Source organism: Staurois parvus, unplaced genomic scaffold, assembly GCF_062004578.1.
Source record: "Staurois parvus isolate SC_StPar_1 unplaced genomic scaffold, SC_StPar_1.0 ptg000196l, whole genome shotgun sequence".
NCBI lineage: Eukaryota > Metazoa > Chordata > Amphibia > Anura > Ranidae > Staurois > Staurois parvus.
The window spans coordinates 3,487,380-3,499,626 of record NW_028317992.1 but is presented as its reverse complement, the minus strand read 5'-3'; the positions used below and the strand labels follow the sequence as shown (position 1 = coordinate 3,499,626).

Here is a 12,247-nt window from a genome sequence, read left to right as displayed (position 1 = left end):
GGCAGCCTATTTAAAGTGGAGCTCCAATCCCCAGAATAATAGAATTTTTTTTAACCATTAGCCGCCCGGCCTATAGCCGTTTGGTGGTCGCAAAAATGCTCCAGCTTTCCGGGTGCATGCCATTTGGCGTCCTCCCGCACATGCGCAGTTCGCGCGGTTGAAGAGCCGTGCAGCGGTGCGATCTGTCACCGGCCGTGTACCTCAGACACAGCCGATGACAGATCTGAGTACCGGCCCCCGTTGCCGATACCATGTGAACTGTCACATGACCGTTGTATACAATGGATGGCTTCATTCATGCCATCCGTTGTATACTACTGCCTAGCTGTGAATGGTCACAGCAGGTCACATGCACATGTCATGTGATTAGCTGTGGCCAAATCACAGCTAAGCACAAAAAAAAAAAAAAAAACCTGAATGAATCGATTTCATTCAGGTAAATGCTTGCTTTATAGCAAAGTAATTCTTTGCTTTAAGCAAATTGTGTAAAAGAAAAAAAAAAATTGATCACTTCCCCAAAGTAGTACAATGTTACTATGGTAACATTGTACTACTTTGGTCATAGTAAAATAAGAAAAAAAATCTTTAAAAAAAATAAAAAGTAACAAAAAATTAAAAATAATAAAAAAATATATATTTTTTTTGGTTCATACTGTCACCAGTCAGTGTCCCTGTTCACCGCCATGCCAGTTATATGATGACGCTGTACTGCACTGGTGACAGTATGTAAAAAAAAATAGTGAAAATAGTTTTTTAATTTTTTCGTTTTCTGAAAAATTATGACAAAAAAAATACAACTTCAGAAAACTCGCCATTCCTCTTATGAAGTACGTCGGACTGTCTACTCTGCAAAAAGGGGTCATTTGGGGGATATCTGTACTGTTCTGACATTCTTGGACCTCAAGAAATTAGATTGGCTGTCAGTACTTCAGGATTGATCAATATTCAGATCTATACCATAGTTTGTGAACTCTATAACTTTCCTACAAACTAAATAATACATCCTAATTTGGGTTATTTTCACCAAAGACATGTAGCAGAATACATCTCGGCCTAAATTTATGAAGAACATTTATTTGCAAACGTTTATAACAGAAACAAAGAAAAACTTTTTTTTTTTCAAAATTTTCGGTCTTTTTTTGTTAATTTAGCAAAAAATAAAAACCTCAGCGGTGATTAAATACCACCAAAAGAAAGCTCTAATTGTGTGAAGAAAATGATAAAATTTTAGTTTGTGTACAATGTTGTATGACCGCGCAATTGTCATTCAAAGTGTGAGAGCGCTGAAAACTGGCCTGGGCAGGAAGGGGGAAAAGTGCCCGGTATTGAAATGGTTAAAAGCAGACCCAGGATTTCCTTTCCGTGCGCATTATCAGTTGGATAAAGTTATTAGTTATAGCCTTGTAATTACTTTCAAATACATTAAACTTTACCTGGATCTCGGAAGCAGGTAGGCGCCATGATGGCTGTGGGCATCTGAAGCCCGCAGGTCTTTCCTTCCTGGAATTGGTGCTGCTGGCTATCCCAGCATGCACCACTCGATCACGCTCCTGCGCAGTACTGACACACTGTGCAAATCCAGCTAACAGAACAGCGCAGTCCGCAGCACACAGCGTACAAGTCTTCCACAAACAGGCCTTCGTTAAAATGGCGCCAAACTCCTCCCATTCACATGATTTCCAGTTTCGAAGTACTGCAATCTTAAGTCACCAGGAACCCAAAGGACTCCTGGGATACAAGACATGACATCCCAGGAGAGCTTGCGATTCACCTTAGAACGCCGCCTAGGCGGCCGGGACTGGAACTGCAGTCCTAAAAGTGGATTTAAAGGTATTTATAATATGAAAAAAAAAATTATCCAAATCGTGCTTTACAACACAGGTACAATGTACAGAGATGCACTTTAAAAAATGGGTGGAACTCTGCTTTAAATGTTACCTGTAACAAGTGAAGTGGCTGGCCTCAGGTGATACACACAGGTGGAACAAATCCTCTTTCATAAGTTGTACCTGTTTGTTTGCAGCTGTTTGTCATTTATTTCTTTGTAAAACTCAGAGATGAAAATAATTTTTCACAGACTCACAAAGCCGGGGGAGGGGTGCTGCAATTACACACTGTACAAGAGCTCTGAAAGCTGATTGGAAGAAAGGGATAATCTCCCCCCTTCTCACAGCATATTGAAACAGAGCTGTGGCTGTCAATCACAGGCTGTGTGCTGGAGATCCCTCCCCTGTCACCTTTTTAGCTTTCAGTGTTAGGAAAACTTATCAGAAGTAACTCATGCTGATGGGAGAGGAACTAGAAAGCGGAGAGGAATGACACTTAGTGCTTTGAAGAGGGGCAAGTAAACTCAATAGAAATTATGTCTGAGGTTTACAGACACTTTAAAGTGGAGTTCCACTCAACCTATCAAAAAATAAAAGTCAGCAGCTACAAAAACTTTTAAAAAACAGCCACTTACCTGTCCCTCGGTCCCGTAGTGTGTCCCCTGTATTCCCCGAGGCTGGCATCTTCAGTGTGGGCACCCGGCTGTAATAGTTGCAGCTTCACAACCGGGTACCCACTGCACATGCGCGAGTAGCGCTGCGCTTCATGAAAGGTCCTGTAGTCTTCTGGGACCTGTCACGTGTCCCAAAAGACTACAGGGAGGGAGAACACCTTCTGCTTCCGATTGCCTAGGTGATCAGACCGGACGTGGGAGCGGGTACCTATCAAAATCGGGTACCCGATCCCCTAAGGTGCTAATCCTTAATGAGGAGCAGTCCTTAAAGTGGAACTTCCCCTTTTGGGTGGAGCACCACTTTAAACCACTGGGCTACCAATACACCAAAATGGCCCACCAGTTGGGTATGCAGCAATGCACGTGCTTTGCCTTTGTGCTGCATGAAAGGTGCACTTGCATGTGTTGCAGTATCCCACCCATTAATACCATAAGTAGATGGCCTTAAAGGGAACCAAAACAAAGATATATGTGGTTGTCATTGAAGGTCAGCGTCTAAAAATTAGTCTGTCTCTGACTTCCGTATTCTGTGAAAAATATTGAAGTCCAGAACTCCTGGTCTCTGACTTCCGTATTCTGTGAAAAATATTGAAGTCCAGAACTCCTGGATTTCTTGTATTGAGGCTACTAGATCAACATGACAGCCAGGCAACTAGCATTATGAGAAAGCAGCAATGTCAGCTGACATAATTCTCCAAGCACAGATTTGCTGTCAGTATGCTCTCTGGGTGAACCCACGCTGGATTAGCAACTCTTGTGTGAAAGGACTCGGGATTATCTCAGATTTGGCCATGTGCGTTCTGGTTACACTGGCAAGGCATCTGCTGTGGAAATAGAATGTGTTCCGGAGATGGAGACTTGTATTACGGAATATTGGCTAATCGAGGGATTTGCTGAATAAAAATGTAGGGGCTCCTTATTCTGTTGTATCTGCTCCTAAGTATGCATTGTGCCGGGGACATTCCAAACGCCTATGCAGGAGGAAACCGTAATATGTTTTTTGGGAGTTTAATATCTGTCAAGCTAACAATAAAGGGAAAAGGAGTGCATAGTCTGTCCAAAGCTTTATTAGTACTTGTAAAAGAGATCAGCTTGGCATGGTTCTTACTATGTGAATGCCTTCAAAATATGTTGTTTGAATGGATAAGTTGTAGGCACATAGTGGCATCCATATTTGCTCCTTAGGCTGTGCTTTCTGCGTAGCACTGAGCAAACCCTTTGGCACTATATAAATACTGTATAATAATATGCAGTGGTGGTACTTTACTGTTCCTTTTCACAGTATAGATGGACAGACCCATTAAAAACAATGCACACCCTCTGTGGTTATCTCAGCAGTTGTTGAGCAGAAAGACAGCAGGATTATAACGGCTAATCTATTCTCCGTCTTGAGCATCCTTTCTCAACCTTTTTACCTCAGAGGAACTCCTAAAATACTTTTCAGGTAACCCCTGTCGAACAAATGGGTGGGAGGAATCCCTCCCTTACATTGGTGATTAGTGGGAAGAATGCCCCCTTTTACATTGGTGATCAGTGGGAAGAATGCCCCTTTACATTGGTGTCCAGTGGGAAGAATGCCTCCTTTACATTGGGGATCAGTGGGAAGAATGCCCCTTTACATTGGTGTCCAGTGGGAAGAATGCCTCCTTTACATTGGGGATCAGTGGGAAGAATGCCCCTTTACATTGGTGATCAGTGGAAAGAATGCCCCTTTTCATTGGTGTCCAGTGGGAAGAATGCCTCCTTTACATTGGGGTGGTCAATGGGAAGAATGCCTCCTTTACATTGGGGTGGTCAATGAGAAGAATGCCCCTTTTACATTGGGGTGGTCAATGGGAAGAATGCCCCTTTTACATTGGGGCGGTCAATGTGAAGAATGCCCCTTTTACATTGGGGCGGTCAGTGGGAAGAATGCCTCCTTTGCATCGGTAGTCAGTGGGAAGGATGTCCCTTTTACATTAAAGATCAGTGGAAAGAATGCCCCTTTACATTGGTGTCCAGTGGGAAGAATGCCTCCTTTACATTGGGGTGGTAAGTGGGAAGAATGCCCCTTCTACATTGGAGTGGTCAGTGGAAAAAATGCCCCTGCTACATTGGGGTGGTCAGTGGGAAGAATGCCTCCTTTACATTGGTGGTCAGTGGGAAGAATGCCCCTTTTACATTGGTGGTCAGTGGGAAGAATGCCCCTTTTACATTGGTGGTCAGTGGGAAGAATGCCGCTTTTACATTGGTGGTCAGTGGGAAGAATGCCCCTTTTACACTGGGGTGGTCAGTGGCAAGAAAGCCCCTTTTACACTGGGTTGGTCAGTGGCGAGAATGCCCCTTTTACACTGGGTTGGTCAGTGGCGAGAATGCCCCTTTTACACTGGGGTGGTCAGTCGGAAGAAAGCCTCTCTTTACACTGGGGAGGTCAGTGGCGAGAAGGCCTCTCTTTACACTGGGGTGGTCAGTGGCGAGAAGGCCTCTTTTTACACTGGGGTGGTCAGTGGCGAGAAGGCCTCTTTTTACACTGGGGTGGTCAGTGGCGAGAATGCCTCTCTTTACACTGGGGTGGTCAGTGGCGAGAAGGCCTCTTTTTACACTGGGGTGGTCAGTGGCGAGAAGGCCTCTTTTTACACTGGGGTGGTCAGTGGCGAGAAGGCCTCTTTTTACACTGGGGTGGTCAGTGGTGAGAAGGCCTCTTTTTACACTGGGTTGGTCAGTGGCGAGAATGCCCCTTTTACACTGGGGTGGTCAGTCGGAAGAAAGCCTCTCTTTACACTGGGGAGGTCAGTGGCGAGAAGGCCTCTCTTTACACTGGGGTGGTCAGTGGCGAGAAGGCCTCTTTTTACACTGGGGTGGTCAGTGGCGAGAAGGCCTCTTTTTACACTGGGGTGGTCAGTGGCGAGAATGCCTCTCTTTACACTGGGGTGGTCAGTGGCGAGAAGGCCTCTCTTTACACTGGGGTGGTCAGTGGCGAGAAGGCCTCTTTTTACACTGGGGTGGTCAGTGGCGAGAAGGCCTCTTTTTACACTGGGGTGGTCAGTGGTGAGAAGGCCTCTTTTTACACTGGGGTGGTCAGTGGCGAGAAGGCCTCTCTTTACACTGAGGTGGTCAGTGGCGAGAAAGCCCCTTTTTCACTGGGGTGGTCAGTGGCTTCTGTCTAAATTGGCCCTAGTATATGTGTCTAGGGGTATGCATGGATGTGAGATAGGGACCTTCCTGCGATTGTAAGCAGGGACTGATGTGAATGTACAAGCACTGTGCGAATTGTTAGTACGATATAAATGTCTGTAATACGAAGAACCCTTTCCTATTTTATTGAAAAAATAAATAAATAAAAGTTACAGAAACATTTTATCTGCTGTGAAATATCCGGGGGATTTAGTTTTGTACCCAAAGTATGTTTCTTTAGTATCTCTGTTTTATCAGATTGGCTGTAGGTGAGTCTGGTGTGTCTTCTGTGATCTTTTCTCTTTGATCCATGACTTCGCACTTTGTATCCTCAACTTTTCACAATATTTTTTTTTCTCTTCACAGATCCAAACTTAGTTTGTTCCAATCAAGGATAAGTTTACAGAAGGCCAACGTGAAGGTAATTGTCTGTAGATGTTGAATTTACTTAAAGTTGAACTACACACCACAAACCAAATTTATTTAATTTATTTTTAATATTCAAAGCAAACTCCCATCCATTCATTTCTCCAGTCTTTATTTTGTTGAGAAACACTTATAAAAACAGCCCCCCCCCCCCCCAGCATTTCTGACTGTGGTCATCTTGAGTAAAGGTAGATAATTCATGTAGCATTTACTTCCTGGAATCCATCTGCCCTTAGCTCAGGCATGCAGGCCGGAGGGTGTGCTTAGCTAGAAAGCCCCTGCTAAAGATTCTTGATATGTATGGCATCACTTTCCTAAGCCTGGAAACCAGGAAGCAACTGAAGAAATTAAAAAAAAAAGTTTAAAACAAGTATGATCCTATCGGAATGAGGATTAAAAATAGCCATTGTTGGCTGAGATAGTGACATTCTGCTTCAAATGCTGTTTTTACCCCGGCACAATTCATGTGGTTGCCTAATATGAGGTTTCCTTTGGAAAGTAATATCATTATTTTTCATCACATTGTGACACCAGTCCAAATCTAGCTTTCGTCCTCTGCTTTCATTTTCTGGTGCATGTTTGATTCTGAGCGAGAACAGGCTCTTTGGCTCGCGTCCGGCATTTCTGTGGAGAGCAAGGTTTGTCTAGCGTCTGGAGTGATGTCATTCTTCTCCTTGGATTGTCTTAACTGATTTATCACAGGGCAAGGGCGGACTGACCATTCGAGCACTCAGGCACTGCCCGAGGGCCCGGGGTCAGTAGGGGGCCCCATGAGATGCCCCTGGTACCTTTCATTGTTTTTTTTTTTATAGACTTTTTTTGGGTGTGGGCAAGGACACGGGGGCCCCATGATCCCCTATTGCCCGGGGGCCCCATGAGTTGTCAGTCTGCCCCTGTCACAGGGTTACTGTGATTGCCTTTTTTTTTTGCTAAATGAAACCTGTCCCTGACCATTATTATTATTATACAGTATTTATAAAGCGCCAATAGTTCGCTCAGTGCTGTACATTACAAAGGGGGACAGAACATGTGCAGAACAATACCAATACAATGCAAAACATGAGGGGATTGAGGGCCCTGCTCTTTCGAGCTTACAATCTAGGAGGGAGGGGAGTGGTACAGGAGGAGATAGCTGTGGGGGATGGAGTGGTAGGAAGAGTGGAGGAGGTCAGCAAGTTAGCAGGGGGTGGGGTATGCTTCCCTGAAGAGATGGGTTTTCAGGGTGCGCCTAAAGGAGAGGAGAGTAGGTGATAATCTGATGGGTTGGGGCAGGGAGTTCCAGAGGATGGGTGACTCCCTGGAGATGTCCTGGAAGCAGGCATGGGAGGAGGAGACCAGGGAACTAGAGAGAAGGTCGTCTTGTGAGGAGCGGAGTGTGCGTGCTGGGCGGTACTTGGATATTAGGTCAGTGATGTAGTTCGGGGCAGTATGGTGGACAGCTTTGTACGTCAGCGTTAGGATTTTGAATTTGATCCGTTGCGCAATCGGAAGCCAGTGGAGGGATTGGCAGAGGGGGGTGGTGTAAACGGAGCGGTTGGAAAGGTGAATGAGTCTGGCAGCCGTATTCAGGATCGACTGAAGCGGGGATAGCCAGCGGCGAGGCAGGCCAGTGAGGAGGGAGTTGCAGTAGTCGAGTCGTGATATGATGAGGGAGTGGATGAGCTGTTTAGTGGTTTCTGGGGTTAGGAACGTGCGGATTTTGGCGATGTTGCGGACGTGGAGTCTGCATGAGTTTGTTAAAGATTGGACTTGGTGTCATTCTGGACTCCAATCTATCCTTCCAGCCCCAAGTACTCTGGCCTGCGGGGCGGGTTTGATGGTGGCATTGTTGGATGTGATGGAGAAGTCAGTGGGGGGTGGTGTCCGGGCTGGGGGGGGGGGGGGGGGGGAGACAAGAAACTTGGTTTTGGAGAGGTTCAGTTTAAGGAAGTGGAGCGACATCCAGTCTGATATGTCGCTCAGTAGGTGTGTGATTCGGGCAGAGACCGAGAGGGTGAGGTGGGGGGTTGAGAGATAGATTTGTGTGTCCTCGGCATAGAGGTGGTAGTTGAAGCCGTGAGAGTGTATGAGTTGGCCAAGGGAGGAGGTGTAGATGGAGAAGAGAAGGGGCCCGAGGACAAAGCCTTGAGGGACCCCAACAGAGAGGGGGAGTGAGGGGGAGGTGGTAGCTAATTGCACTAATTGTGCAGCTGTTTACAGTGGAAATCTCTTTGAACTTTGAAAACTGTTGCACTCAGCTGCTGAGGAATACAAACACACAGGTCTGTAAATCTAATAGGCTAAGTTCACACCTATGCAGATTGTGTTTGAGCCATGTGGGAAGAATGCCCCCTTTTACATTGGTGATCAGTGGGAAGAGCCATTTCTGCATTGCGTTGAGTTTTTGACATGTTTTTACTGCATTTTTTATGCATTTTGCAGTTTTTTTGGGGGGTTTTTTCTTGTTGCTCGGCAGATTTAAAACACATCAAAAACGCAATACATGCTTTTCTACTGCATTTCCATTGAAGTCTGTAGAACCAAAAACGCAACTTTTTGCGTTCAAGAAAGTCTCTGACCCTTTCCAAATAAAACGCACCAGGTGAAAACTCGCAGATGTGAACATGTTCCATAGGAAATCATGTTAAATGGACTGTACTGTGTTTCTGCAAGACACTGCAGAAAACACTTAGGTGAGAACCGAGGGTTACAGAGGAGATGCAGCCTTTTTTTTTTTCTTTTGCTAAATGAAACCTGTCCCTGACCATTCCTTAATTGTACAGCTGTTTACAGTGAAAATCTCTTTGAACTTTGAAAACTGTTGCACTCAGCTGCTGAGGAATTCAAACACACAGGTCTGTAAATCTAATAGGCTAAGTTCACACCTATGCAGATTGCGTTTGAGCCATTTCTGCATTGCGTTGAGTTTTTAACATGTTTTTGCCGCATTTTTTTATGCGTTTTGCGGGGTGTTTTTGTTTTTTGTTTTTTTCTTGTTACTAGGCAGATTTAAAACACAGCAAAAATGCAATACATGCTTTTCTACTGAATTTCCATTGAAGTCTGTAGAACCAAAAACGCAACTTTTTGCGTTCAAGAAAGTCCCTGACCCTTTCCAAAAAAGGCACTGGGTGAAAACTCGCAGATGTGAACATGTCCCATAGGAAATCATGTTAAATGGACTGTACTGTGTTTCTGCAAGACACTGCAGAAAACACATAGGTGAGAACCGAGGGTTACAGAGGAGATGCAGCCTGATTTGTGACTAATCCCATCACTAATTTTCTTGATTAATATCCCCTTTGAATATAGAAGGCAACTTTGCCATACTGAAAGCCACATCCGCCAGTCTTCCTTCCAAATAGTTCAGCTTCACTGCAATATTCAAATAAATGCAGAATAACTGATCATTATACATATTACAATCGCTTTTTTGCAATTTATTCAGTTTCAAATAATTTGTCAATAATTTGCCAATCATGAGTTTGCCTGTACTGGCATATTAAAGAGCCTCTGTTATGTTTGGGGTAATGAGCTGTGAGGGACGTGGGTAAGGACGGTGAGCACTGCCCTTGTCACATTTGAAGGTTCTAGATTATTTTGGGAAGAAGGTATTGAACTCCTCTTCTGCACGGCGGCCCCTTGCTGCATTGCCATGGAAACAGTGAAAGAACACAGAGGGACATGGGGATAGAATTGGCCTTAAAGTGCATCTCAACGCTGTTTGGGTTTTTTTGGGGGGGTTTTTTGTGCTGTATTTCAATGGAGGATTCTCTTCATATCCTTTCCAGGAGATGAAACAGAAAAAAAATCTCTTTCTCACTCAAACAAATGCAAGAGCATTTACGTGGACCTTGAACCTCCATTATCTCTGTTATCCATGGTGCCCCTCTTCCCTGAACTCCTGGATAAAACTCTGTTGGGGGGGGATGTTGGATACTTTCCCCTGGCTTTCTCCTTTGGTACATACAGTTGTGTTCACAATGCTAGCAGTGTGTTGAAAAAAGTGAATAAAGCTCAAAATCCTTCTAAGAGCTTTTATTTCCATACCACAAATGCATTGGGAACACTACACATTCTATTCCAAATCAAAACATGAAGAAAAATAGATCAAATTTGTGTTTCTCTAAAAAAAATTGAAGAAAAGTGAATATTAGACGGTTCAAAAAAAATCGCAGTGTTTGTATTCTTCTTTACAAACTCAAACATTCACTATATAAACTGAAAAATGTTTGAAGATTTTGCTTTCCTTTGAATCACTTAATGAATATTTGGTTGTAGTCGCACTGTTTCTGAGAACTGCTGTACATCTGTGTTGTATGGAGTCACCCAACTTCTGTCCCCTGTGATCAGGTATTCCAGCCCAGGATGATTGGACTACATTCCACAGTTCTTCTCTATTTCTTGGTTTTGCCTCAGAAACGGCATTTTTGATGTCACCCCACAAGTTTTCTATTGGATTAAGATCCGGGGATTGGGCTGGCCACTCCATAACGTCAATCTTGTTGGTCTGGAACCAAGATGTTGCACGTTTACTGGTGTGTTTGGGGTTGTTGTCTTGTTGGAACACCCATTTCAAGGGCATTTCCTCTTCAGCATAAGGCAGCATGACCTCTTCAAGTATTCTGATGTATTCAAACTGATCCATGATCCCTGGTATGCGATAAATAGGCCCAACACCGTAGTATGAGAAACATCCCCATATCATGATGCTTGCACCACCATGCTTCACTGTCTTCACAGTGTACTGTGGCTTGAATTCAGTGTTTGGGGGTCATCTGACAAACTGTCTCCGGCCACTAGACCCAAAAAGAACAATCTTACTTTCATCAGTCCACAAAATGTTGCGCCATTTCTCTTTAGGCCAGTCAATGTGCTCTTTGGCAAATTGTTATCTCTTCAGCACGTCTTTTTTCCAACAGTGGGACTTTGCGGGGGCTTCTTGCAGATAGCTTGGCTTCACATAGGCGTCTTCTAATTGTAACAGTCCTCACAGGGAACTTTACACCTTCTTTCATCTTCCTGGAGCTGATGTGTGTTGGATTTCTATTCTACTACACTTGCTAGTAAATTATTTGCCATGTAGAAATATAATTTCTACCAAAAACAGTGAATGATCAGGTTAGTGATGTCTGACTGCTATTATTTTGAACACAACTTTAGGTACCTGTGGTACATAAATGAGGGTGAAATCCGAGAGGCGCCATTGGGAGATCTCAGAAAATGTTGGGTAGCCCAAATCTCACCAGAATGCGATCTTTCTGCGGCCTCTTCTCACAAGGTTTGGGCTACTCAACAGATATCTCAGGAAGGAGTATGACACCTCCTGCACTAAAGTTGGGGAAAGGTACATTTTATCTGGCTATTTTTGCACCACAGGTTCTTTTTTTGCATTTTTCTGCAGTGTTTAACCACTTCCCGCCCGCAATGTACTGCAGCAGGGGGGCAGCTACGGGTTAGCTGTACTAACACAGAGCGGCGCTATGCACCCAGGCAGGCATGCAGCACTCCCCACCCGCGCCTGCTGTGTCCAGCGGAATGAAGATCCCGTTGAATGGGACTCGGTGATCATGTGATCACTGTGCGATCACATGATCACAATGTAAGCAAAGCTGTTATGAATCAATCTAATTCATATCAGCTCTGCTTCTCTTCCAAGTGAGCTGTGATTGGCCCACAGCTGTCATAATACATGGGGCCAATCACAGCACCCTGTACCATGTGACCAGCTCCAGCTAATCACAGATCACTATCTTGAGCTCTCAAAAACCTAATTCATTCATGACAGTTCATGAATAAGTTAGTTTATGACAGCAAGCTTTGCATTGCGGGAGAAATTATCTTTATTTCTCCTGCAAAGCAAAGTGTACAAAAAAAAAAAATCTCTGATTTCCCTCCCCACAGTAGTACAATGTTACTATGGTAACGTACTATTCTGATAAAAGTATTACAAAAAAAGTAAAAAAAAAAATACTGTATTGAAAATTTAAAAAGAAGATAATTTTAAGGGTGTTTTTTTTTTTTTTTTAAAACTACTTGCCGACCACATACCCGCATTTTGGGGGCGAGGGTTTTTTTTTTTTTTTTTTTAACTACTTGCCAACCGCATACCCGCATTTTTGGGGCGAGCAGCATCTCTGGGCAACTAGCGTTAGATTGCCCGAATACTGCTATACTCACTCTATAGAT

The 12,247-nt window shown here is 44.1% G+C and overlaps 1 protein-coding gene across 4 annotated transcripts in view; it reads left to right on the top strand.

The window, feature by feature from the left end:
• The window catches only part of FCHSD2 (FCH and double SH3 domains 2), a 376,810-nt gene that overhangs the window by 238,444 nt on the left and 126,119 nt on the right, over positions 1-12,247 (top strand). For all 4 annotated transcript variants that reach the window (XM_089678013.1, XM_089678011.1, XM_089678012.1 and 1 more), the window contains exon 7: positions 6,020-6,074. In XM_089678013.1, coding sequence (XP_089534139.1) covers positions 6,020-6,074 — 55 coding nt within the window. The remainder of the gene's footprint in view (positions 1-6,019; positions 6,075-12,247) is intronic.